The sequence below is a fragment of the Hippocampus guttulatus genome, chromosome 1 (assembly GCF_054856545.1).
Source record: "Hippocampus guttulatus isolate MCC_2025c chromosome 1, RoL_Hgut_1.0, whole genome shotgun sequence".
NCBI classification, from domain to species: domain Eukaryota; kingdom Metazoa; phylum Chordata; class Actinopteri; order Syngnathiformes; family Syngnathidae; genus Hippocampus; species Hippocampus guttulatus.
In genome coordinates this window covers 8595844-8623186 of record NC_141261.1, presented here as the reverse complement: position 1 = coordinate 8623186, position 27343 = coordinate 8595844, and the positions used below count along the sequence as shown (strand labels likewise).

The following is a 27343-nucleotide window of genomic DNA, read 5'->3' as shown; positions in this document are numbered from 1 at the left end:
TGGTATGTGGTGGGAACTTTGAAAGCAGGGGGTGGTGTGCCCCTAGTGGCCCACTGACTCTGAATGTGGCCCAAAACACTACGGACCAGTCAAAAGATGTCAATTTTTTTTGTTGTTGTTGTTTTTTGTTTTTCGGGGGAGGGGGGGTTAACAAAAATCCAAGATCATGAAAATTAGACAGCTCGTCACCTATGATCAGCAGCTTGGCATTTATTCTAGTAAATATAATGGTTTAAAAGGGATGTAACACCCCCCCCCCCCGCCCAAAAAAAATCAAATATAAATAAAAATAAAAAAGTAATAAAAAATGTCAACCTCTACTTGGCCAAAATTCACTTACTGCAGGGTAGGATCACACAAAGTGTCTTACGTCTGTTTTCCTTCTTTTAAGGCATATTTTGTGTGTGTGTGTGTGTGTGTGTGTGTGTGTGTGTATGTATGTGTGTGCGTGTGTGCGTGCGTGTGTGTGTGTGTGTGCGTGCGTGTGTGTGCGTGTGTGTGCGTGTGTGTGCGTGTGCGTGTGTGTGTGTTGCCTGCATCAAAGAAGGTAAACTAAAACGTCTAACGTCTGGCAAATCCGCGCTATATGAGCATGACAATTTACCAGTGACATGCACATATTTATTTTACAAAGGAGATGTTGCTAGAAATAGCTTCAAGCAGATTGCCTGATGACTTGCATGAAACGGACCAGACACTTGCCAACAAATGACGTGTTCACTGACCGCTGACCAACAAGAGTACATACAGCACCGACTATTTAGTGAACCCGCGTTACAAAATCACGACTTCAGCCGTTAAGTCATTCGAGACCGTCGTAGAGCACGACAGTACTTATGCATGACGCTGTGGATAATCTGGCCGCATGGAAACAGAACCAACCAATCTGTGCAGGATGTTGACAAATCTGAAACTTCATCCACCCACAAAATTCTCCAGAGCATATGGGCCTGGCGACATCCCGCCAGGCTTTTCCACTCTGGCCTGCCAAACTAATTCAAGAATGACTCTCCAGCAGCGATTCTATTAGCAAGCAGCACCAGAGTGCTTCCTTAAATACACCCTCTGCACTCATCGGTTAGGCTACAGCTACTCATTTTCATCACACCCCTTTGTTAATGTCGAGATTTCACTTTGACAATTTAGGAAGTTATTTTTTTCCATACTCCCAGCCATAGATTCTTATATTAGTATGTGAAATACACGCTTGTCTTCAAACCCTGAATATGACCGATTTCTCTGTGACATGCATTTTGGGAAGAAACCCGCTGACATCTTAAAAGCCTTCAAACCACAGTCTGCAGCATTTGCTCGCAAACCCTCATCCAACATTAAGAAAACGGGTGAAAAGCGAGAGAAGGCGGATTGTAGAAAGAGCAACTGGCTTCATGAAAGAAAATGTGCGAGGTGGTACATAGATCGATAATTGAAAGTGGATTTGACATTTGACCACTTATACATTTATCAAGCGGTAGCTCTTGGCCGTGAGGGATATTGAGGGACTTGAGTTTTACATGTGCTTAACTAGTGGGCCTCTTTGAATCATACTTATGTCTCCCATCACCATGGCTACAACCTACAGCAGTGTGGAGGCGTGCTCTGCGTCTCTCTCTCTCTCTCTCTCTCTCTCTCTCTCTCTCTCTCTCTCTCTCTCTCTCTCTCTCTCTCTCTCTCTCTCTTCCCTGGCGAGCCAACTGTGGGTTAAAGTAAAATAATGGGTCTTCTGGGTCTGAATCCTTTTCTTTGAAAGTGGTAGCTTGTGGCTTTTGACTTTCGGTATCGACATGATCTAAATTGTTGATTGTGTTTGTTCTACTCTTTTTTAAATAGCATTACTAAAACACTATTATATGGTAACATTATACAGTAGAACCAAAATCTGTCAGGGGGGTGCCCGAACATTTTCCAATATAGGCCACATACAGAAAAGTGTAAGAATGCAGGGGCAACATTCCCCTTCCATGAAAAAAAAAATTCTAAAAACAATCCAATGTAGGTCAACAATGCTTCCTAAATAAATACATAAAAGAAAAATGGCCTGCAACTCGGCATTGTGTTATAGGTTACTATTTTTAGTTTATTCGTCTTCAGTGTGTGCCTCATCATCTGGCCCTTCATGTTTTATCTTATTTGTGCAATATGCTGGCGGCAAAACAAAATCAAGCTGTCTGCCGCAAATGGCTCCCCTGCCTTTAGTTTAAAAAAATGCGCATAGGAAATAATGTCAACCATCCCTGTCGGTGTCAAACTGTCGCCATCTTGAAATGTTCACTGATTCTCAAAGGCAATGATAAAATCCATTTTGACATATTTAACTGTCATGCAAGTGTAAAAATAAGTTATCTACCAAATCATAAAACTAAACAAGTGTGCTGTGCAAGAAAGTGCAGCTAAAGCATTTTATCATCCACGTGTAAAACGTTAACCTCTTGAGTTACAACAGGCTTTTGGACAATATATTTACTTTCTTGTCTCCCAGGAACACCTTACCCCAAGATGCTAACAAGTATTTTGACAGTGCTACTGGTGTCCTGGAGGTTCCAATGACAGTGCAAGTTGCAGGGCAGGTTTGTATTATACTTTAGCTGCGTTATACACTGTCCATTTTCATTCTCCATGTGATTCTGGAAACTTGTTTGTCATCTTTATCTCGAACACAAACTGAGCCACTGGAGGTTGTAACCTATTTAGCTCATTATCTAAAATTATCTCATACCCCTAAGGCCCAGTTGCTCCATGGGTGTTAACAAGCCAAGCATAAAGGTTGCTCTGCATTCAGTCAAGGAACGTGTGTCTCATTTGAAGCCTCAAATCTCAAATACTGAGAAGCTGCTGAAACATGGTTATAGCACTCAGACCAGTCGTATCTTCTTGCCAAATTGTCGCCGTCCCAGTTCCTCCCTCTCCAAGACCCTATTGCCTGTCCCTGCACGGACAAGGAAGGGGAGGTAAAGCCCTGACAAGAAGCCAAAGACAGGGCCAGGATGTTCCTGTGGAGCACCAAATGTGTTGCCGATAAGCCCTGAGCTCCTGGCATTAAAGCAAGTGCACACACAAGCAAGCGCATGTACATTGTTCTAAGGTCAAGATCCAGGATAGCTTCCAGCATTTGAGATCTGATATTTGCAGAATAATATGGAAATTGGGATTGGTGAGATCTGATTTATATGCCAAGGCTTGAGAGACACGATAGTGACAACATGCCAGGATGAATTGCCTTACTGATCTGCCTCCACTTAAATCGACGACGTCCACTTGAATGTCTAAATGCCACACCTCAAGTGGGGCGCCTCCTCAGCATCCTTCCCAGAGCACACGCTACTTGTGGAGCATATGTAGCCTCCGTGAAGTTTATGCTGGAGTTTAAATAGAAAGTGCTCCTGTATGCAGCACAGTGCAAAAGCAAAAGAAGAGACATCTACAGATTTCGTAAATGATCTGAGGGGTAAATTTGTTAACGCTAGAGGAGGGGAGGAGCATTCGTACAACCACGTAGTTTGCAGAAAAATAATATATGTAGCGGATATCTCACCTTCCGTGAGTGACTGAGACAGTAGTACCTTATAGAATAATACATGTTTATTGGAATAGTGTTTAATGTATTATTTATACAAGGTGCTCTCCACTCCCATAAAAACGAATAGAGCCCTCTGCAGTTGAAAAAAAAAGACATACAGAATATATATATAGAATACTTTCGATACTGGATCTTGCCGTTTGCAGCTGAATTAAAAAAAAATAATCTTCATGTTTTCAGGTGCAGCCTGTCATTTACACAGTCCAAGCAATTGTGACTTCGTCCGACTTGAAGTTTGGCCAGAGCGAGGTGGACTTTGGCTATTGTTCTATTTACCAGTCAGTCAAAAGCAGCGTACGCCTGACCAACATGTCGCTGCTCCCTCAAGAGTTTGGTTTTGTTGGCCTTCCAGAGGTGAGCGGAGTGATGCGCAAACCATATGTGCCATGAGAGTGATTATGTGCTGTGGAAAATTGTCAATTCGTACAAAATGTTCTACTCGAAAATTCAGCATTTGTGATCATGCCGAAATTAACTTCTATTTTCTATTTCTAATTTATGTCGATGTGAGGGGAGGAGCTTTAATTGTACTGTACACGTAAGCCCTGTCTAGTAGAGAAATGTTCTTTTCCTCCATCTTTTGGCTCTTATGTGTGATTTTTAAACGGTTTTGGTCAGGTTTCAATGATTCACCTGTTTTCACAATTGGCAGTGGGGCTCCATTCCGGAATAGTCGGGATTTCTGTTTAATTATTATGAATGCGTCTTGGTTTATCTATCAATGCCAGCAATGTATAGTGACAGGCAGAATGATGAACTGCTCTTCCACTGAATGGCAGAAGGCAGATTCAACCTGTGCATTGACTTTTTGGACATTATTGTTAGGAAGGGTGCTGTGAGGTTTTTTGAATGTAAAATATGTAAGAAAATACTGCACTACCTCATAAACCTTGGGTTCGGGATGTGTAAATGCAGATATAGCATTATAGACTCGTGAACACTGACCTGAACTGAGGCAGGCAAGGGCAGGAGTTCTTGGGGTGTTTTTTTATGTTCTTTTGCAACCTCCCGGATGACATTATCGCACTCTTAGAGTCATTTTAGCTGGTCGACCACTCCTGGAAATGTTCGCCACTTTCCCCGGTTTCATCTATTTGTGGATAATGGCTCTGAGAGCAGTTTGCAGAAGCGCCAGAGTCTTGGAAATGGCTTTGTAACCTTTTCCAGACTGGTAGATTTCAAGAATTGTTTTTTTCTAATTTCTCATTGAATTTCTTCGGATCGTGACATGATACGTTTGTTTCTTGAGCTCTTGTCACTTACTTGAATTTGTTTGGCAAATTTAATTGATGTGATTTCTTGATTTACCACTTGTGGTTCTGGGGTTTTGCCTGTGAAATTGAACTCAGATTTCCAAAAACTGTTATTAGTTACAGTTAATTTGTGATATTTTTTTCGTGCTTTCATAAGTCAAATTGGCATTTAGAAACCGCATTTGATATTTCCTTGGGTAATCTCTGCATGATTTTAAAGTTGGTTTGATGAACTGAAACCTTTGTATGTGATAAATGTGCAAAGAACGCAGAAATCAGGAAGGGGGCAAATTCTATTTCGCAGCACTACAAGCACTAATAGTTAGAGAGAATAAATGTGATATACCCTTTGCTTATTGTAACATTTAGGTAATTATGTATACTGTTATGTTTTGCTCAAACCACAGTTCGTCGACGTCCAACCTAACGATGGCTTCGGCACTCTTCTCCCGCAAGAAACACTGGAGATTGATGTGATTTTCAGCGCTAACAAAGCAAAAGAGTACCGTTTCCATCTCAGCTGTAAATCCGGAATTAATAGGTGAATTTCCAGCCCTCTCTTATACTGTCACTTCAAGGACACTTAAATTATAGCCATTCAAATTTGTCTCAAGAGTTTTTCCCCTGGCTTGCCGTGCCATGGGTGTCTGCCCGACGTTGGCGCTCTCCCATTCCCTGGTGCAGTTTGGACCCACGGCAGTCGGCGACCACTCCACTGCTCTCCTTTACCTCACCTATAACCAAACCGTGCGAAACCAGTCCAAACAACGACCCTCTGCTGGGGCCAGACTATTTTCTTTCACCCCACCTCAAGACTCCAGCATCAGAATCACTCCCGCGGCAGGACGCCTGCTGCCTGGGAAGGTGAGACGACGAGGAGGAGGACATCTTTCAAGTTCAGGCTGACCTCTAACGGGCACGTCATTGATGTCTTTAAAGAAACTACTTATACTTTTGTGTGTGTATAGTCAAGGCCAACTGAAGTTTTTACTTTCATTTGTTATCATTGCACCCAATATTTTGCATTGTGTTTTTTTATAACATCGAAATAATGTAATATAATTTGAATACACATAAAATCTAATATAGATAATCTAAACAGCTAACTGATCTTCCAACTCATGCTCTATTTAGTACAGTTTAACACGAATCTGCTGTTGACTCACTGGCCATGTCGCTACTATGGTGTTAGTACTCCCTCTGCTGGAAATCTGACAGAAGTGAATGCCCCCCCCCCCCCCCCAAAAATACGCCCAACACGTTGGAATAGTGGTGGCAGGCTTCAACGTTCTGAGTTTTTGAATCTCAGCTCCCGAATGAAGACACATAATGTTGCAAATGGATCTTCAAAATAAATTTCCATACAGCATAAAGTATAAATTTCAGTTTTGTATTATTCTACGGTTAGTCGAACTTATTGATTTCCTATTTAGAAGAGATTTGTGAATGTTGCCCTAAAACACAACCATTATTTTTTATGAGTTGTAATAATTCAATACCATTAACCACTTTTTCCCTTCTTGCTTGTTGCTGCACTCCAGAGGTGTTTGGTCCTGGTCACTTTTAATCCCAAATTGGAAGACCGGGATATCAAGGAAGAGGCCCTGCGTCTCCTTCTCAAAGCCAAGCAGACCAAGGAGGACTCTAAAAAGCTCCTTGAAGAGGAGGTGCAGCTTCCATCCATCCATCCATTATATGAACAGCTTTCAAACTCTTGTATATGCTACTCAGACCTCTCTGATATTGTCTTCACTTTCATGTCAATGATGGTATTTACATGACTGATGTTTCAAAAGGCTAAAAGGGACGCGGAGCCCAGCAAAGGGAAGAAATTGTCCAAGGGCAGTAAACTGTCAGATTTCTCCTCCAAAACATCAACCCCAGTCGAGACACCACCACCTGACAACATAGAGGCGGGGTAAGAGTGTGATCTAACCTTGCATATGTTGAAAAAATTGTTTTTAGAAGAGGCATCTTACACTTTCCAAAGTATGTTGCAAGTTGGATTGGTAGGCTTAACTCAATTAACACTCCAATTTAAAGTCAAAGATCCAACAACATTGAATTATTCTCCAAGGTAATGTCAGGCCTACTCATACTCAAGCCCACGCTAGCACACTACCTCCCAAGTTTGACTGATGTGGTATGCTTTGGAACATCAGCCATTCCCTTCGTTCTCCAGTTATCATTCCTTTGTTTTGTTCTCTCTAAAGTGCTTACAAAAAATGTATTTTTTGTTTTTTAGACATCTGGTTATATATTACAAGTGGCTTTTGTCTTGTTGTAATTCACTTACCGAAGACAAAACTGGAGGTAGCACGACTCACAAACAAGCAGGAAGGGAAGTTTGCAGTGAAAGCCTTGCAAAACACCTAACGGGCACTCAAAGGAATCTCATCCAAATATTTGAAATGATGGTGAAATCTACAACTTGATCCCTTTGTCAAAGTACTTTCGAGGCTCTACAATTTGAGAGTCTCAACTGGCTGTAACTCATTAATGGTAGCTCAGAATGAATGTTTCATCTTGGATGTTTAATTTCAAATCAATTGTGCTGAATTTTGTTCCTAGAGGTCAGAGGTTTGAGGAGGCGAGGGCATCTCTGCTGCACTCCTTCACCTCACGCTACAGTGAGTACACTATCCCTTGTTTCGTGTCAGACGGTGACCCTCCTGAGGAAGACAGGCAAGCCCAGCCAACATGGAGGTAAAAAAAAAAAAAAAAACTCTAAAGGATAATCTCGTTTTATCCTGTCCCCAGGCATTTTACAAGTAATGCTGAAACATTCTTAACTGCCAATTTAAAGTCAACCACTATGAAATAAAACTAAAATAAAGTAAAACTACCCAACATTTGAAGGCACCTAAAAGACACATATAGTACAGTCACCACATGGTGTTTTTGCTAGAATTAATAATTGTTGGATTGATGTTTCTTGGCGAGCATTATAAAAAAGGGCAAGTTAAAAACTCGATTCAATTGTGACATAAATCTCTCGGGGACCGTCACTGTCTGCCAAATGCCTTACGAATGTAGCAAAGCACTAAGTTTGCTTTTTGTAAACTACAGTAGCTCCTGTCTGTTTTCAGCCTTGCTGTTAGTGAAAGCAGTGCATGTCAGCTAGGGACGATGGATAAATAATGAATTTGATTCAGTTAAATTATGTTCAGCTGTTTCTTTTTAACAAGTCATGAATATGTACTTTGAACGTTTGAAACAACGTTAAAATGGTAGTTATGTTTAATTGGTGTTGGATAAAAAGCACTACCTGTAAAAGGTTCCTAAAGCCCCCCCCCCCAAAACGAGCTCCCTGATCCATAGAACCCTTTAGTATTTTTATTATTCTGATTTTAATCTATGGCCTAGTGGTTGTTAGCATGTCTGCCTCTCGCAGTTCTGAGTTTCATGGTTTGGTTGCTTGTGTGGAATTTCCCTGGGTACAGGCTTCCTCCCACTTGCCAAAATCATCTTTATTCGATGAATTGAAGACTAAATTGTCCAAAAACGTACATGTGAATGAAATGCAGAAAATACCATTGGGGTGTACAGGTTTAATGTTTACATCGAATCTATCCACAGTCCTCTCAATACAGTCTACTTGAAGCTTCAATGTCCTGCCATACAGCCTCCTCTAGTGGTGGTCTCCAGCAATATCAGAAATTATGCCTTGGATTTCCAGCAAGTGGCAGTAGGTGAGCACAGTCCTGTACAGTGAGGACACAATTCCCATCCACGTGTCACTCCTCCAAACGTATTTCATCCAGTTGTGCTTTGAATTTTCTCCATTTTGACCTCTCTGATTTTTAGGAGAGCGGGTGACGAAAAGGTTTTCCGTCAAAAACATTTCAGAAGAATCATTAGAGGTATTATTTCACCATCAAATAATGATTATTTAACAGGGTGTAATTTATGTATACTGTATAATACAGTGCATGACCCTTTCATGCACCAATAATAATAACCTGGAAGCTGATAACATGATCAGCTGTCCACTGTAAGAACCGTTGTCCCTCAAAATTATACTTTTTTTCTTCTTTTTTTTTTTTTTAATTACTGTCTATTGGTTAAATATGCATATTTTCAGTAATATCTTCAGTCTTTAATTCCTCCTGCTATTGGGACTCAAATCAAGTACTAACATACCGCCACTATTTTGTGCTTGTTTGCAAGATGAGGTCATCATTGCTGGATATATATGGACCCTTTTCACTTCTGAACTCTCTCAGAGGTGTAGGACCCGGAGAGCAACACACTCTGGTGTTGGCCTTCTGTCCTACATTGGAAAAAAAGGTGCCATCTTTAAATTACAACTGCTCATTGCTGGGTCATTTCCTTTGCACAGTAATTGACGTATGAATCAAGCACAGTTGTCACTCGATGGAATGAATTGCATTTTGAGCTAAATCTAACCAGGTCCTCTGATCATTAGTACTGTGAGACTTTGGAGGTGCGTTGTCAGAAGATGACCCTGGCCGTGACTCTGCGTGGTGAGGGAGTGGTACCTGCCATCACCTCCTCCCACTCTGGAGGTCTCCTGGACTTTGGTTACGTGCTGGAGAAGGAGAGCACCTCATATGTCCTGAAGGTAAAACCATCATATTTTGTTGGTGCCCTTCAAGTTTGCAAATTGCTTTGAAGTGTCTCGATCTTCAAATACCTCTACCTGTCTGGTTTTGTGTTTGTTGTCATGACAAGCCTTACGACGCTTGCAGCTCCAGAACAGCTCGGCTGTTGCAGTGGGTTTCAAGGCGATGTTGTACAGTCTCTCTCCCTCCAAGACTAAGGGAGCTGATGAGAGGGTGGCCCTGCTCTTGGGTGGTTACACAAACTCCAAAATCCAGCCTGTGGTCGGTAAGTAGATGGATGGTTTGGTTTGGATTTTTTTTCCTCATTTTATCTTGCATAGTTGAAGTACTACAGGCCACTGGCATCTTTTTAAATGGGGCAACAGGGGCAATTGGTGGTCGACGAAATCCTTTTTTTTTACCCCATTGTAGGAGTCAGCATCAGCACAAAATCTTTAGTTTTCAGCTAGGAGCAAAAACAGCCAAATAGTCTACTAGAATAGCTGAACTTTATTTGGGGTTAATCATAGTTTTAAATGGTGGCACGTACTTATGTGCTGACTCCCTTTTAATGCGTTTTGCATGATTGGTTAATTCTGAACACAGCCACACACGCAGTCATAAGAGGCCGTGATCACTTGTGCAACTAAATTTCATCTCAGTTCTATCCGTTCAGTTTTACTTCTCTCTAAAATCTTTTTTTTTAAACAATTAACTAGTTTAGGTTATAGGCTACACAAAAGATGGGAAGAAAACCTGGCATTCAGATAGGACTGAGTAGACTTTTTATATCCACTGTTCAAGAAGCTAAAGTTTGTGCATGCAAACTGGAATACTCACTCGACATCGATCTTCAATGACTTTTGATGGCAAAGAAATGTCATTCTCACAACTGCAAATCATGAGAATCATGATCAATGTGTTTTACAATCAACCTTATGTAGCAGTCGAACAAGCAGATGTAGCAGTTAATATAAATATGCATTGAACATGTTGTGTCATGTGCAGGGACGCAGAACTACAATGGACTTAGTGTTTTCAGTGTTCTGCCTGTGGAGGGAAGCATTGCCGCAAGGCAAAGCCAGGACGTCGTCGTCACATTTCATCCTGATCACCCCTCCGCCAACTATTCTGATCAACTCACCATTGAACTTGTCAATAAGGTCTCTAAAAGCAACACACTTCGCCAGTTTGAAAGGAGAATTTTATTTATTTTTTTTATATTTCATACTAGATTAGTGACTCGGTATTTGCTAACTCACCTATTTGTATATTTTTGGCACCTATCACCTGCTTAACATCCACACTTAATTATGGGGGTTTTTTTTGTTTGTTTGTTTTGTTTGTCCGATCCCCCGCTTATTATTATTTTTTTTTTACTCGATACCCTACTTACTTGTGTCCATCCATCCATTTTCCGATCCGCTTATCTCACAAGGGTCGCGGGGGGATCTGGAGCATTTCTCAGCTGCCTTTGGGCAGAAGGCGGGTGACACCCTGAACTGGTTGTCAGCCAATCGCAGGGCACACAGAGACGAACAACCATCCACGCTCACACTCGCACCGAAGGACAATTTAGAGTGTCCAATCAGCCAGGATGTTAATGTGGGAGGAAACCGGAGTACCTAGAGAAAACCCACGCAGGCCCGGGGAGAATATGCAAACTCCACACTGGAAGGCCGCAGCTGGAATTGAACCCGGTACTTCTGCACTGTGAAGTCAACGTGCGAACAATTGGCCCACCGAGCCGCCCACTTCCTTGTGTTGTTTTTCCAATTCTTTTTTTTAAGTCGATCAATTATTCACAGATTTTTGCTATTCGTGGTCGGGCCTGGTCCTCAGTAGCTGGAAAATATGTGTGCCAAGTGATTCGTGAGTAAAGTGATGAGTGCTGGGATGATAAATTTACATGAAACATCACAGTCATATTCGCGCTTGTAATTGGCCCTAAGCATAGGGTAGAAAAAAATATTTTGTAGGTTTTATTGGCATGCCGGTCCCAGATATGGTTATGCACTGTTTTAAAAATGCTCTGGCAGTTTAAGAACGCTTGCATTTTGACCATCCTGCTTGCATCAAATAAATCAATCTAAGTGTGGTTCTGTTTCTGTGTGCTAGAGTAAATTGTGTGTGCTGGATCTGCGAGGTGCAGCATCTTCACACAATATGTATCTACTTGGAGGGGAGCCACTGACAGTTCCGATTGAATCCCTTCTTCCTCCACTAATAACCAGCCAGACTCAGCTCGCAGGTACATCATCTTCTGCCTTCATCTCTGCTTTTCTCAGCCAGTAGTTGTACTCTACATTCGAGGGCATATTCGCCTGTTTGCGCTTAACTCTTTATGTGGGAAAGTAGCAAAATTCCGCCAAGCAACATTTACACTATGCCTTTATCTCCAACCATGTTTAAACTACAGCCTTTAAAAATGGTGAAATAAAATCTGAAAAACTCTGGTGCCTCAAGGGTTGCCGCGATTCTGCCGTCCAAGCTTCACCAGCCAAGCGTAACTTGAAAATATTATGTGCACAACCATCAAAGAGGCATGGTTCGGTGAAGTATGGCCCGCATTTCTGGATCATGGAGTACCTTTAAGAGACGTGAACTCCATAGAGCTCAATTTGGATCATATGCCAACCCTTAAAAGTGAAATTAGCTTGCGTAGTGAATCCGGAAGTTATACTGATCTTCGGCAGTGATGTACAGTTCATCTACGGACTACGGTACTTTGAAGGAGAGCGTGTTTCTGCATTCACATTTAATTGGGCAATGCGATATGGCCAAAATTTCATATCTCAATATTTTTCCAGATATCTTTGACAACAACATGATAACGGGGTTACTCTAGGTTCAGTGAAAACAGCATTTATATATTTGGGGGGGACTGAGTTAACATTTTATACTCTTCCCCACCAGGACAATCAGATGAGATGGAAATCCAAGTGCTGGTCACCCTGCGAGCCAGCTACAGCTTGGGGACCATCAGACCCGCCGTCAGAAAGCTGCAAGTCGGCTGCATACGGGCCAGTAAGAAGGTGCTGAGGCAGATATGAAACTTTTAAACAAAGAAGACTCTTTTTTTTAAAGGGTGCTTACAGTTTAATCTCTGTTGTAGTTGTCCTACCGTAGTTGTAAATGTGTCTTATTAGCTTGATGGAGCAGCATTAAGGCATTGATACATTCAACTGTCGGATGCTTTCGATGGTTAAATAATTGTATACGTAATGTAAGGCAATGCATTGATTGCACCCTGACTGCTTTGTTTGGACCAACCCATTCAGGGGAATGACTTTAACTGGGACAACATGGCATCTCTGCAGCAAATGGGCTTCAATGTGGAGCCCAGCAAAGGCAACGTAGAAGCAGGTAACAGACGCACCATCAAGCTCACGTGGATCCCACAGAGTGGACATAAGGTGAGGAGCACTTTTTACTTTGGAATTGCCTTACCAAAAAATAAAAGGGCGCTTGGGCGGGTGGCTACAAAAGGATACACGTTTTAAAGAGCAACATATCCAGTCATGCAACAGCAAGTGATGTTGCATTTTAATTCAATTCCAAAAATTTTCTGCACACTTGGTGAAACTGTGTAGCAATGATACAAATGATTTGTGTTTCAGCCCAATGAAGTGGTGCAGACGTGTGCCCCTCTCACGTTAAAAGGTGATGAAACGAGGGTGTACAGCGTCACCCTCATGGCTTTGGTCTCCACTCATGTCGACTGATTCCTTTTTTCGTGGATTCTTTTTCGAAAAAATTGTGCTGTATTTGAGAGCGAGACTGAACAATTGGAAACCACAATGTTTTGCCCTACTCATGTAGATAATACTAAAATTAAGACAAACTCTCAATGTAATGTGGTGGTATCCTCCACAATTGCAGACTACAACCAAAATAAACATTTGAACAGAAACTGTCTATTATTATCTTTATAAATGTTGAAGCAGCTCTTCGATTGGAATCATGTCATGTAGGTGTACCTCATGAAGTGGCTGTTGAGTACTACTTTCCGAACAACTTAGTAACAGGAAACATCACACGTTACTATTATTATTATCCATCCATTTTCCAATCCTCGGACGTGCTGGAGTCTATCGCAGCCATCATCAGGCAGTAGGCGGGGTACACTGATTGCTTGCCAGCCAGTCGCAGGGCAAACATAGATGAACAACCATTCGTGCTCACACTCACACTTCGGGACAATTTAGAGTGTTCCATTAACCTGCCATGCATGTTTTTGGAATCTGGGAGTAAATCAGAGTACCCGGAGAAAACCCACACAGGCACGGGGAGAACATACAAAGCCCACAGGAAGGCCGGAGCTGGAATCCAACCCTGCACTTCTGCACTGTGAGGCTGACGCGGTAACCAGTCGACCACCATGACGCCCTTATTATTTTTATTATTTATAATTATTTACAGGACTATAGGACCAAAATGACCATGCATTATTTACGGGCAGGTAAACCTCACAATGTTTTCCAATTGTGCAAGAGATTCCTTAACTCCCTACCTTTATCGACATCTGCATTAATCGATTAATAAGTGTACGCAATTCCTTTGTACCGAGCAATGGCTTCTTGGAAATCAGTTAAGTACTCTCTGTAGTACTCATCTTTATTCCGGAAAACTTGTCTGAGGTAATAAGGTGACTCAACGCTTGTTGCATTTTGTTTTACTGAGCCATACAAGACATCTGTAAAGCTGCCTCTAAACTGCCTTCCTTTTCAGCAGTAAAGGAAATTGTGACAACAGCACGGTTATTGAGTGCTGAAGACTGTGCCTTGCAACGGAAAAAAAAACTACGGCCCGCGGGCCGAATCCAGCCCGTTGGTCCTTTTAATCCGGCCCGCCGAAGGTCAGTCCACAATTAAGGTTCGATGTGAATGATTGCATTCATTTCAATTGGACTTGTAATGACAGGCATTTCACCGCCAGGTGGTGCATTGACTTGAAGTTGCAGAACACAGGGAGGGGGGGGCGGGATCTTTTCGACCACCTAGGACCTCTGTATCGCTCTACTTCTACTGGTCTGATCACAACCCATCTGCAGCAATGCACAAGCTAAAATAGGTCATCAACAACACTGTCGTCATTTTAAAAAAGTATATTAATACAGTACTTTCATGCTTTTGTTCTGTTGATGTTTGATATGGACTGTCAACAAATGCAGTTTATTTTTTTTAATGTACCATTGCTCGTGCTGACCTGGCCCTTCTGTCAAATTTTAAAAGTCAATGCGGCCCCCGAGCCAAAAAGTTTGCCCACCCCTGCTCTAGATCATAGGTGTCAAACTCAGGTCCTGGAGGGCCGCTGTCCTGCATGTTTTCCAAGTCTCCCTGTTGCAACACACCTGATTCAAATGAACAGGTTCGATGTCAGGCTTCCGCAGAGCTTGCTGATGATCTCATCATTTGAATCAGGTGTGTTGCAACAGGGAGACTTGGAAAACATGCAGGACAGCGGCCCTCCACGACCTGAGTTTGACACCTATGCTCTAGATTGTCCATCAGTGTATGATTTATTTTATATATGTCAGTTGGACTGAATCAGTCCTGCCAGTGACAGGTGATCTTTCCAGATTTTCCCCTTGCCTATTTAATCACAGTACTGTACTGAGAACTTTCCATGTGCCCCATGTATGACTTTTTTATATTGTTCCAATATGTTATGAAAATAGTCCTTCCAAGTGGCATCCTTGGCTGCAATTTCTGGATGCCTGAAGGTGCCACGTTCTTCCGTTCAAACATTTATACGTGGAAGAATTCTTGTTATTTGTCATGTGCACACATGTACATAAAATGTGACGCAGACTGTAGTGTAGCGGGCTCAGTGGTACAGTGGTCGTTTCTCAACCCAGAGGTTGGTGGTCCGATCCCCGGCCATTGTGACCATGTCGAAGTGTCCTTGAGCAAGATACCGAGCACCCCCCTTGGTTGCTCCTGGTACTGTGTACTCAAAGTAAAAAAGCGTCAGAGAAGTGACAGCCCATTTTCCATAACCATTACCATTACTAGGGTATCTGTGTCTTGGACAACAGCTTTGTGTGTGTGTGGGGGGGGGGGGGGGGGGGGACTTAATGGTCTTGAAACAGTTTCTCCATGGTGGCAGGTTATGATCCTTACCACTTGGCCACTTAGGAAGGTTCTGTGTCTCAAAAATGAATGTGTTTTGGTCCGAAATGTACTGCCGAAACTAAAATTGAATCGTTTGGCCCGATAATGAGCATCACTGCGTTGGAGGGGGAAAAAAAGGGGAAGACCACAAGCCTGAGAACACCATCCCAACCGTAAAATGGGGGTACCAGCATCATGATGTTCTGCTACAGGAGGGAATGGTGCACTTAACAAAATAGATGGCATCATGAGGAAAGAACGTTATGTCGAAATTCTGAAGCAACATCTCAAGACGTAAGCCGGGAAGTTAAAGCTTGGGTGCAAAAGAGACTTTAAAAATGGCAATTACCTCAAGTTGTGCTGGGCAATAGAGCTGAAAGGTGTAGCACGATATACAAATGTCAGATCATTCGATATCGATAACTGCTGATGTTTTTTTTCACCAAAACAATCAGGAAAACTATGAAATGCAGACAAGAAAAAAACAACTATCCAGAGGAAAAATACCATTTAAAATAGCTGGTAGCAAAACTCATTTTCAAGGAATTTACACTATTGTTGTGTACATTTTGTTGTGCAATGTCATTTACTGTACATGAATGCTCCTCAAGCAGTGCTGTAAATGCTTATTTGTGTGAGGCGATACACACCATCACTGGTCGTTGCATTAATTTAAGGTTAGGGTTCTGCTCCCTGCAGAGCTGGAAAACAGGCAGGACAGCGGCCCTTGAGGACCGAGTTTGGACACCCTTGCTCTAAATTGTCCCTAGGTGTGGGTGTGAGCGCGGATGGTTGTTCGTCTATGTGCGCCCTGTGATTGGCTGACAACCGGTTCAGGGTGTGCCCCGCCTCCTGCCCGAAGACAGCTGGGATTGGCTCCAGCACCCCCTGCAACCCTTGTGAGAATAAAGCGGGTCGGAAAATGGATGGATAGGTGGATATTTGTCTCTCCTTTTAAAAATACAATCTGCCAATACAATAAAGAAGATTGCATAGTTCATATTTACTGTGACCTATTAGAATTTATCACGAGCAGGTAGTTCCCAATCTAAAACATAAATAGTATGGCGCCCCAATGAAAGCCTTGGTTTACCACTAAACCAGAACAACCAAGCGCTCCTATGATTTGTACATGTGAACAGCAGATGTCAGTAATGGCTCAATGTAGTCCAACTGACCTCTCTCTCTCCTCAGATACATGCAGTAAGCATTTATCACAGATTGTAGGAGATTATTCGAAATCAGATTATAGCACTTCAACCAGCCTATAAAAAGCAAGGTCATTATGAGCTTAGGCTCGTGTAATGTCACTGGCTTTTACAAAGCGTGTGCTACATCGTATTAGACAAATATTGCCGTTATTTTGCCACTTTTTCTAATCTTTATCGCTAATTCGGAGTGAAGATGCTACTGACTAACTCTGACTGTGGTGTGCTTGTACCTATACTGTATGTCAGGGATGGGCAATTTAATGCTGGTGGGGGCCACAATTTTTCATCAGAGCTACCGGGCATGACCTAATCAGATGTATGACTAAAATACCTTTTTAAATATGGACAAAATATGTGCATGCATGCAAAACACATGCTCTTAATATAGTATAATATTTTTCATCATACTTTTCTTAATGCATGTATAAAAGATCCACTTTCTTAAGCCATCAACAAAGCAAATTGCCCATTGAAGCAAACAATAAAACCGCAGTGTGAGGTTTTGTGTTTTTTTAAACACTTTTCCTTTGGCTCTCCTGATGATTGAGGTAGCTACTTTTGTGTCTCATCAGTACAATGTCAAGGCTGTGCTCAGCGCTGTATAGAAAAGTGGAATCTATCCGTGAGGGAAGGATTTTCAAATTAGCGCCATTTTCTTTGGACACTGTAATAGGTTTAAGTCCTGCTTTAGAAGTAATTCAGTCATGTATTTTTTTTTTTAATTTGTTACGCTGTCAAACAGTCGCAACTATTTTTTTTTTCCTTCTTTTGGACTGGTCACGTCAAAAACTTAAATTCAGACGAAAACCTTCTCCCCCGGGGTGGCCTGAAGCCCTGCTTAAGAAGCTTCACAACACATGCATGCAGGCAGGCGGGAGCGTATCCAGGGGCAACTAAATCTCAGCAGCTGTAACCTAGCCCAGATGAGTCCTGATGGAAACTCACACCCAGAGACTCTGAATGACAAGCAAACACACACTGGGTTAGTGTTTCCAACTCATGGTTTGATTAGGGCCTTGATTATCAGATGGTTATGTACACACAATGTGCCATAAATTAGTGGATAGCACAAAAAAAAAACTGTATGGGCATACATTCAAATCATGACAAGTTAATTCAGCTTTTCCATTAACCTTGCACATTTCAGGGTTTTGCTGATTGTGCTTCAAGAGTTCCATCGATGGATACAAATACATATTGTTGAAAGGAATGTCTAAAAGATGTGTTATCTACCCCCTGAACTGGTTGCCAGTTATTAGCAGAGCACATATAAACAAACAGCCAATCATACTAATGCTCGATTTTGAGTTTTCAGTTAACCTAACATACATGTTTTTGGAACATGGGAGGAAACCGGAGTACCCGGACAAAACCCACAGAACATGGGGAGAGCATGGAAACGCCACAAAGGAAGGCCCGAATTGAGATTTTGACCCTTGAATCTCAGAACTGTGGGGCACACATGCTCGTCACTTATTCAGTATGCTTCCCCAGTCAACTCATAAAAACTCCAAATACTTTTTGACCAAACAGAATAGGGAAAAAGAATCGAGACTGCCGTTCTCGCAAACATTTTCAAGCGCTGGGCTTTAGAAGAACAACTTATTAAACACCCAAACCAGAGCAGATAATACTTGTGTTGTCGTCCCCCACTGGACTAAGACGCTCCCGAAAGACAAGTTCCATGTCCCCAAGTAATGCTTTAACTCAGTATCCAGTGTAAACTCTCCTGGTAGCATTCCACCTAGACCACAGGTCATAATGACTAAGGCTCTGTGTCTCCTATCCACAAACATGCAAGGGAGTAAAAACAAAGTGTAAAAAAAAAAAAAAAAAAAAAAAAACGCCAAATCTGAATTTTCGGATTCAATCACAACAAATCATAGCATATTGTCACGTATATTGTCACAGAGGAATCTTTTAATGCAACGCTCAAGTCTCACTATATGCAACGTATGTGAGTGCACATGCCTCATGTGAAAGTGTGCTGCCCTGCCTTTGAGCGGAATTAATCGATATATATATATATATATATATATGTATGTATGTATATATATAAACTTTGTTCGCAATTGTCATACTGCAATTAAAAGTCTAAATTGTTCAGCAAAACCTTCCACCTACCGTTTAATGATATTCGACACTGTGTTTTGGCTTGCAAATGACACAGTACTGGAAGTAGCGGTTGTTGCGGTCATGTAAATCAGATAGCCATCCTTCTTCTTCTCAATATCACATTGACAAACACAAATTTTGAGAGGAAACAAGTTACACCTACAAGCACAAGGACAACATGTAAATTGCACAAGAATGGCCAGTTGACACCGATTTGTGAATATGTTTCGAGTAATCCTAGTACAACAGTGCTAACTACTCGAGCATGTAGCAAAACCCCTGGCATGGTAAGTGTACATGTGAATGGTGAGAGACACTGTTATTGAGCTGAATACAGTCCATACTAGTTTGACATGCACTTCTGAGGCTGTTGCAGGTTCGACGACATGTCAATTGCAGGTTATGCGCTCTACACCTGATGCAACTATTTTTCCATAAAGTGATCATCTTGATTCAGTATCTGCTTTGGTCAACAATATCCATAGACATAAAAAGTGTGATCGAGGACCGTTTTCTTGCACACGCGGATGCACGTGCATCCTTGCCGTCTTGTTGGGACATACAGCAGCCTTATTGGTTTCCTTGGCTCCATAATTTATCTCTGGTTAGTGATAAAAGTACAAATTAATCAAACAGCTCTCGAGGCAAAACGGGGATAGCAACACAACACTCCATTGTGACTAAGTCATGTTAGCAATGTGACAGCCTTGTCTAAGAATGGCTTGTTTACATGCATGTAAACATGCTTTGGTCAGTGAGGATACATTCAAATCTTGGTGGCAGTTTAAAAATTGCAAACCCATTCCCCTTGAAACAATGCAGCTAAACGCTTACTCGAAGATGAGAATAGTTGTCAATTAATTTGATGATCAATTAGTTGTTGTTAAATCGATTAATTTTGACACCTTTGATTTTAGTGAAACGACACAACGGAACATGGCACAGTAAGCAGCACATGTTAAATAACCATTAGGGGAAATTTTGATAAATTGCGATTTAATTGTACTTATTCCTGGGGTAATTGTGTTTAAAATGTACTATTGCAGTTACACAGGGTGGGCAAAAAGTAGGCCTTAACCTCTTGAAGGAAGGAAACAAAGGAGTTAAAGGAATTAAGGAAACAAGTATAGTAAGGAAGGATCGTATGAAAGGAAGGGGACATTTTAGGAAGGAATGAAGAATGAAAGAACAAAGAAATTTAGGGTCTCCCCCATGCCAACACACGTATTGAACCTAACACAAAAAATAACACTGGCCTTGAAACCTTAATTTGTAATGATAACCCTTGTTTAAAACCCGAACCACTCGAGACCCTGACCCAAGCAAGAAACCTGAACCTTGGCTCGAAACCCTGCTTTGATTATACACAGTTAAACAATGTTGAATTAATGTAACTCTAATAAATAAGTGTATTTGTAATTAAACTACTTTCGCCCACCCTGTGTATGTATAGTATATATGACCGGAGTAACCAAAGATGGCAGTATTTCCTGATTTCTTGAAGTGGTCGCCGACCCTTGGCCGTGCGTTGTGACGCCTCCCGAGCGTGGGGTTTCCCGGAGCTGAGTGCAGGGTTACCGCGCCCATCTCTGCTGTTTGATGGCCGCCGGAAGACGCTGCTGAGATCCTGACGCCGAGGAAGGGAAGAGGGACGACGACGTCGTAGGACCAGAGTGTTTTTGCCGTCAAGGTGGAATTTGTGGCGCCTGCGGAGAGTGCTCACGCGGAACTGTGAACGCCTATCTTGGGGTGAATAACTGCCTCATATTTGCTCGCCTGTGCCGGTGTGTCCCCCCCTCCTTGGCGGGTTTCAAAACTGTGTTCGGGGAGTGCCGCTCTTCGCTAGCTACACTGAGCGCCTGGCTGGAGAGAGGAGAGACGAGCTTTTACTTGTTTCCAGCCGATGTGATTTTAAGCGCTGATTTCATTTGAAAGCAGGTAAGGATCTACGTTTTTTTTTGTCTTCAATTTTTGCCATACATCATGAATTCTGTATGTGGATAGCTAAAGCTGCGGAGATGAACCAAGGGGTTAACTGATTTGAGTGCCTCCGTTAGTTGGTTACCTTGCTGGCTTGTTAGTTGGTTGGTTGTGTCGTTAGCACGCCACTCTCACTAGTAGAATGGAGGTCAGTTTCGAAGGCACAGTAGATTGGTACTGGGACATTTGTCTAGATTTTCCATCAAATGTTCCCATTTTACGTGAGTACTGTTGTACTATTATAACCGATTATTTAGGAAAGTTTTCTACGTTAACTAGCTCCTCCAGTTTCCAACTAATTTAACCTTTTTGGCAATTTTCCTTTGCAAAATAAGGGTTTGTTTTAACCACAAATTCCTATCCTGTTTGTTGCCAGTAAGTCGACATGTCGGCCCATATTTTCCATGTCTTTCCTACATCCTAAGGTGGTATAAATCTCATCTGCTAATGGTCTTAGCCTTCAAACTTACAGACTCTGAAATTACCGAAAAAACTTCTGGCCTCTGCGAAACACTTCTTAAAAAATCCTTCCTGTCGTGGTGCAAATCGTAGCATCATACAGCTGACAACGAAGCGAGTCTAAAAATGGCTTCTTCGCCAACCCGAAGCGCCGCCGACACCACCCCCTGCTTTCTGTCGCGAGTCCAAGCAAGTTAGCCCAGCAGTGGCCGCAGCCTGGCGTGGCTCTCATGGGTGTGTTTCGCCCGATCGTGATATAATTCGGTCAGATGTTGGTGGAAGTTTGCGAATGATGTTTTCACCCGGAGGGTGTTACTATTTGTTCTGCGCAGATTATTTGCGTAACGCGTTATTTGCCGAGAGTGTCGGAGCTGGAGGGTTTTCGTCGAATTCGCCGCTTTAAAACAATACAAGTGGATCTACAAAAGCGAGCCGAGTCCGGTGTTGAATCACTTTTAACTTTTTAACAGTAACAACAATCAGGCTGCACGGGGATACAACTTCATACCATCCTAATTAGCCCATGGCACCATTGTTGACTTGTATCAAACAAATGTGTTAAATGGTATTTTAGCCCCTCGCTCTAAGATGGAAAATAATTTACACACTTTTGGATCATGGGTGAACTTCTCAATGTAATGTAGAGAAAATGAGTCTAATTGGCTCGATGCAATCCTGTTATCTCGAGCCTGGGGTGTGTTGCAGGGCGAGCGAGCTGTTAGCAGCTACACCGGCCATGTCCCATACCCGGTCGCCTCGCACGCTCGCTCGTCCCTCGTGAAAATAAAACGAGTTGAAATGGTATTTCTCGGGTCGGTTGTGCTAAAACGGCAATATGACCTCCTGTGCGTGGCATGATAAGGTTAATATGTCGAGCAAGCGGCTCGTCGGACGTGTTGATCGTCGTGCGCCTCCCCCCAACCAAGGGGCAACAAGATGCCGCTTTTAGCAACTTCGCGTCGAGCTGGACAACTCGCGAATGGGTGCAGTCAGTTTTCGCTGTCGTGTGGATTTCCTTTTTTTAACTTCTCTTCTAAAGAATCGTTATAATTTACTCGCTCGGGTTTCGTTTGGCCGGTGTGTCCCCACCCCGCAGCGCCTCCAATGAATGGGTTCCTGTATTGTGGGCCCGAGTAGCTGCACTCAACAAGATGGCGTTCAAAGCCTTCCTCATCAGCGCCTTTTCTCCCACTCGTAGACAGCTGCCTGGCGCCGGCTGACTTCGAGCTTTGGGCCGCTAGCCTTCATTTCCCTGTTGTTAAAAATGTCCAAGTGATGTTTAAAGGCCATTTGTTTCCTGGTCAGGCGAGTGCAGTTAGATGTAAGGCAACAAGATACGGAATTGACTGTTAGTGCATGAATGAACAGTAAGAACTGCAAATCAATTTCTGATCACATTCAACGTATGTATGTCAACATAACCGTTTGTAGTATGTGGCCTTTTGTCATTATATTCGAACCTCAGCAGTCTTGTTTTATCCAACCTCAGATGTGATTAAGTTTGTGAACAAAATAAGATGCATTCCTGTTTTATTTTTATTTTTTCATCCTATAATAAAATATAATCGCACATCCTCTCCAGTAGGTGGCAGCGGCCTTCTCATTGTCAGAGTCCGCAAGGAGTATAACACCTCTGCAGAGGTGTACTTAAGAGTTTTATAGAAAAATGATACTATTTAAAGGTGAGATGGAGAGTTTGGATTGGTGCAAAATAATTTTCATCTAAAAATAATTGAGAAGCACTGCATGAGATATAGTTCCCTGATTCTGACTTGCCTGTATTTCCTTGATTCTGATTTGCACGTGGTACCAGGCTGATGGTCAAAGCTGAAGCAAGAGTCAGCACAGAAATATCAAGGATGGGCCATGTATAGGTGTTTTATCATATTTGAAGGGCAACCTCCTCCACTATGATGTGTATGTTACACTAAGAAGAAGACAGGCTTTTTATTCAACAAATTTCGGCTTCACTTGATATTGGTTGCGAACTATTCATTATCGCATCTTGCAACCATCAAGCATACACTTTCTGCTGGTTCTTCTTCATTCATGTCCAGTGCTCTGCTCGCACACTTCCTAATGGTAGTTCTTTGTTCGTGTTCAACGGCTTCTTCCAAGAGGCAAACTAGCCATTGAAATCGAAAACATCGAAATAGTTGCAGTTTCTCTCAAATTTTGATGCCCATCCCCAAGTGGTAGTGTGCGTATGTGCATTGTTTTTTCAGCCTGTAAAAAATACCAATCGTCAGTAACACAGTGGCGTAACCGTGGGGAATTTTTTTTTCTTTGTACATGTTCACTGTCACTGCACATGCTTTCCAGTCACAGCCAATCATGATTTCGAGGAACGTTACGACTTAGTAGTGGCTGGCGGCTGTCTCACAAACATGTCGGGGATTTTTCTCGACAATGACTGTGATATTTGATTTCCATAGGAGGTGCATTGCACTGACACACGCACACACTGTTGTGCTTCCTTGAGACTCGTTGCACAGTGCACTGCTAACTTGGTGAGGGGAAAATGGATCATCCAAATTCAATGTGTTAAATTGTCTAAGTAATGTGATTAGGAGGGCCAAGTGCCATTTACAGTACAGCCCAGGGGTCCCCTAAAGCAATTGTGTGTTTCTTGGATACTGATTAATGCCATGGGCTACCATTCTTATACACACCTATGAAATAACATATTCGCTCAAAGTACCGTAAACATTTATTACGATATTAATAATCTTGGTTTATGTGAAGACATTGACCTTATTAATGATTTCTCACTCTATATAGGAAATATACAGTACATTGCAACATTTTCGAACGATTGTCTCTACAATGTTTCTAGAAAATCCCAATGTCCCACTGATTAGCTGTATTTAGAACAGGACCGTGGGCTACTCATGTGGTCCTTGAGGGTCACCTGTTGTGCGCGGGCACTACTGATGCTATGGATCAGTGGTAGAATGGTCATTTCCCAACCCAGAGGTTGGTGGTTCGATCCCTGACCATTGTGACCATGTCAAAGTGTCCTTGAGCAAGATACTGAGCCCCCAGTTGCCCCTGATGCTGTGTCATCAGTAGGTGAATATAGTAACAGTGTACAGCGCTTTGAGTACCCAAGGTAGAAAAGCACGATATAAGTGACACCCCATTTACATTTCTGCATGGTCCTAGTGCTTGTTTGTCCATGTGTTAACTTTCATTCATTCCCATTTTATTGCAGGGGTTACGTTCCAGAACGCCTGTGCAATAAGTGAAAAAGATTAAATGATTAACTGACAACTATTTGAATATACAATTAAATGATTATCATTTAGATACCCTTTTCATGTCAAATTGGCAAAATCTCCATCTTCAGCTTTTAATAATTAAATATTCTCCCATTACTGTAGTCCTCCATGCAAGGAGACTGATTATCTTTGAGGTTAAAGAAAATCCGCAATTTATGGCTCCAAGACATTCCCAAAAAGCTGGGACAGGTGGCAAAAAAGACAGAGAAAGTTGAGGAATGCTCATCAAACACCTGTTTAGAACATCCCACAGGTGAACAAGCTAGCTGGGAACAGGTGGGTGCCATGATTGGGTATAAATGGAGCTTCACAAGCAAAGTTCACCTCTTTGTGAACAACTACCAGAGAAAATAGTCGAACAGTTCAAGGACAATGTAGAATTGTGAGGCATTTCAGGATTTCATCATCTACGGCCCATAATATCAAAAGATTCAGAGAATCTGGATACATCACTGCAAGTAAAAGGCAAGGCCAAAATCCAACATTGAATGCCCGTTGACTTCGATCCCTCGGGCGGCACAACATCATAAACCGACATCTCCCGAATAAGTAAAGGATATCACAGCATGGCCTTAGGAACACTTCAGAAAACCTCTGTTGGTAAATACTGTTTGGCACTATATTCCTAAATGCAATTTAAAACTACTACACAAGTCAAACTCAAGGCCAAGGGGCCATATCTGGCCCGTCACATCATTATAGGTTGCCCACAAAATCAATTTATATGCATCAACTTCATTTCTTGCTAATATGCCAAAATTGCATATTGTCTTCATTTTTAATTATGATGACATTTCAAGCATGTTTTGTTGAAAGGATGTGGTTATAAGACTGACCTGCCTGCAGCCCAAACCTGTCTTCCATTGAAAATCATTGTATTCTGTTGTTTATGTATGTAGCACAATTTCCCAACCTCATTGGAATTTGGTTTGTACGAAATATTGCCACTTTCCATCCATTTTCTATATACAGTATATCTTAGTAGCGTTGGTTGCTGTCCCACCTGGAAAGATCACCCGTCACTTGCAGGATTGATTCACTCCCACTGACATATTATTAGGGGTCATTACAAGATTACTTTTTCTTTTTGGCTAACTTGTCTCAATATAAGCCATTTGAACTAAGAGGGTGTCTATTGTTTTCAGGGTAGGATTTTCATTATGATGATGCGTATTTTTAATCTCCAAATGGTACATAGAAATGGGATTATATTCTTAGTCTGTGTTTCACTCTGTGGGATTATATGGTTTTAGCCAGTTAATCGTTCAGACAGCCCCGCCCCCATGATTCAGTATGTTTTTAGCTAATTTTAATGATCCATTTATTTTTGGGGGGGAATAGATTTTATACTAAATTAATTTGATTGCATCATCCTGTTGTGGTCGAATTGTTATGTGGCGGTTTCATTTTGTGACTTCCTCTGCATGTGCATTCAGCCTGGAACAAACGTGGATATTTCGAAATTAAGAAACTTTATCCGTGACAGATAACTTAAAGATAAAAACAAATCAACCATTCACATTTTTGAGTATGTCGTCTGTTCAGATAATCTCAACACATACCACTAGACACCCTAAAGATTACGTTCAATCACTGGTCTACAATCTAGTCCTGTGAGGCAAAGTCTTTGGACGATCACACATAATCTCACAAACACGAAGACAAGCTGACCCTTCTGAGTATGCGCCAATCGATGGTTGTCGAGTGTTTACGAAGAGGACCGGAGGCAGGAGCATTGTAAAAGGGCGACTTGGCAAAAAAGGCTTTGGAAAACGCTTCCTGCTGTCGGGGGGGGGGGGGGGGGGGGGAAGACACCCACTATATTAAAAAAATTACGTAATCGGTTAAGACATATTTACTTTTACTTACTGCTGCTTCCTTGTTCATCAGCAGGCTTCTTTCATTGGCTACAGTTCACAGCCTCAAATTATCTGAGAAGATGCGGCTTGCCCCCATTAACATGAAGAATTTTGGTCACATTGTTGGATTTGACCTGTTTTGGATCCCATTATCGGGACAAATCCACTCTTAACACTCACCAGACCAAACGATTACCTTATAGGACAATCTTATAAGAGGTAAGAGGTCGGGTGTTTGTCGTCATTGGTCAGGAAGGGACAAAAACAGCATCATTAACGTGTACTTGGCCGTTTGACTTTGGCTCATGGTTGAATTTAATTCTTGACATGTTCTGTTTCCTCTGTCCCTCCAACTTTATAGACTTTTTATTTGTTTTTATTTTGCATTGACGGTGCTGTGTGTTTGATATTTCCAAGCCAAGGAAATCGGACTGCGCCTTGCCTTGACTGACTTGCTCTTGTAGTTGCAATTTGTGTATAAAATATGTGGTCTTATTATTAATTCCCCCAGCCAGTTACAAATGGTAACTATTTCTTTGTACAGTAAGAAATAACTACAACAGAAGTCCAAAGTAATCCACAAAGTCAAAGCCCTCACGTGGTTGCCAAACCTGGACTTGTATGTCCACTTACTTTGGTTCTAAAAACTACCACCTTGCACAATGGAAATAACCATCAAGGCTTGAAATGGTCCGTAAAGGAAGTTGAACTCAGTGCTGTGTGTACTATTAGAACAGAGGCGCATGATTAACTGCCTGAAAGCATGGTAAGGGAAAATTGCTTGGGCCCCCCCCCCCCCCCACCCTAATGCTTGACATTATCTTATGGCACTTTGCAAGGTACCTCCTTAAATCAGACACGGCTTAGCGTTTGCTTTTGAAGCATTGTCATTAGCAAAAGCAGATACCGCAGAGTTTGTCTACTGAC

General features: G+C 42.0%; 2 protein-coding genes across 5 annotated transcripts in view; both read left to right on the top strand.

The window, feature by feature from the left end:
- cfap74 (cilia and flagella associated protein 74) overlaps positions 1 to 14188 on the top strand; it is a 38427-nt gene extending 24239 nt beyond the window's left edge. Inside the window, exons 23-40 of one of the 2 annotated variants that reach the window (XM_086107820.1) lie at positions 2480 to 2567; positions 3758 to 3931; positions 5238 to 5371; positions 5445 to 5694; positions 6372 to 6497; positions 6627 to 6748; positions 7402 to 7536; positions 8410 to 8522; positions 8638 to 8693; positions 9001 to 9120; positions 9260 to 9415; positions 9543 to 9681; positions 10404 to 10558; positions 11514 to 11646; positions 12312 to 12430; positions 12677 to 12811; positions 13016 to 14035; positions 14130 to 14188. In XM_086107820.1, coding sequence (XP_085963946.1) covers positions 2480 to 2567; positions 3758 to 3931; positions 5238 to 5371; positions 5445 to 5694; positions 6372 to 6497; positions 6627 to 6748; positions 7402 to 7536; positions 8410 to 8522; positions 8638 to 8693; positions 9001 to 9120; positions 9260 to 9415; positions 9543 to 9681; positions 10404 to 10558; positions 11514 to 11646; positions 12312 to 12430; positions 12677 to 12811; positions 13016 to 13120 — 2260 coding nt within the window. In that variant the 3' untranslated portion in view covers positions 13121 to 14035; positions 14130 to 14188. Of the gene's footprint in view, positions 1 to 2479; positions 2568 to 3757; positions 3932 to 5237; positions 5372 to 5444; positions 5695 to 6371; positions 6498 to 6626; positions 6749 to 7401; positions 7537 to 8409; positions 8523 to 8637; positions 8694 to 9000; positions 9121 to 9259; positions 9416 to 9525; positions 9682 to 10403; positions 10559 to 11513; positions 11647 to 12311; positions 12431 to 12676; positions 12812 to 13015; positions 14036 to 14129 lie in introns of those variants that run through there. The other variant, XM_086107829.1, reaches the window with a different exon arrangement.
- A 6229-nt stretch (positions 14189 to 20417) lies between these two features.
- Positions 20418 to 27343, top strand: part of LOC147210273 (guanine nucleotide-binding protein G(I)/G(S)/G(T) subunit beta-1) — a 28067-nt gene continuing 21141 nt past the window's right edge. Inside the window, exon 1 of one of the 3 annotated variants that reach the window (XM_086107788.1) lies at positions 20418 to 20775. The gene's annotated coding sequence lies outside the window, so the exon portion shown is untranslated. Of the gene's footprint in view, positions 20776 to 20932; positions 21039 to 27343 lie in introns of those variants that run through there. The other 2 variants (XM_086107798.1, XM_086107806.1) reach the window with 2 other exon arrangements.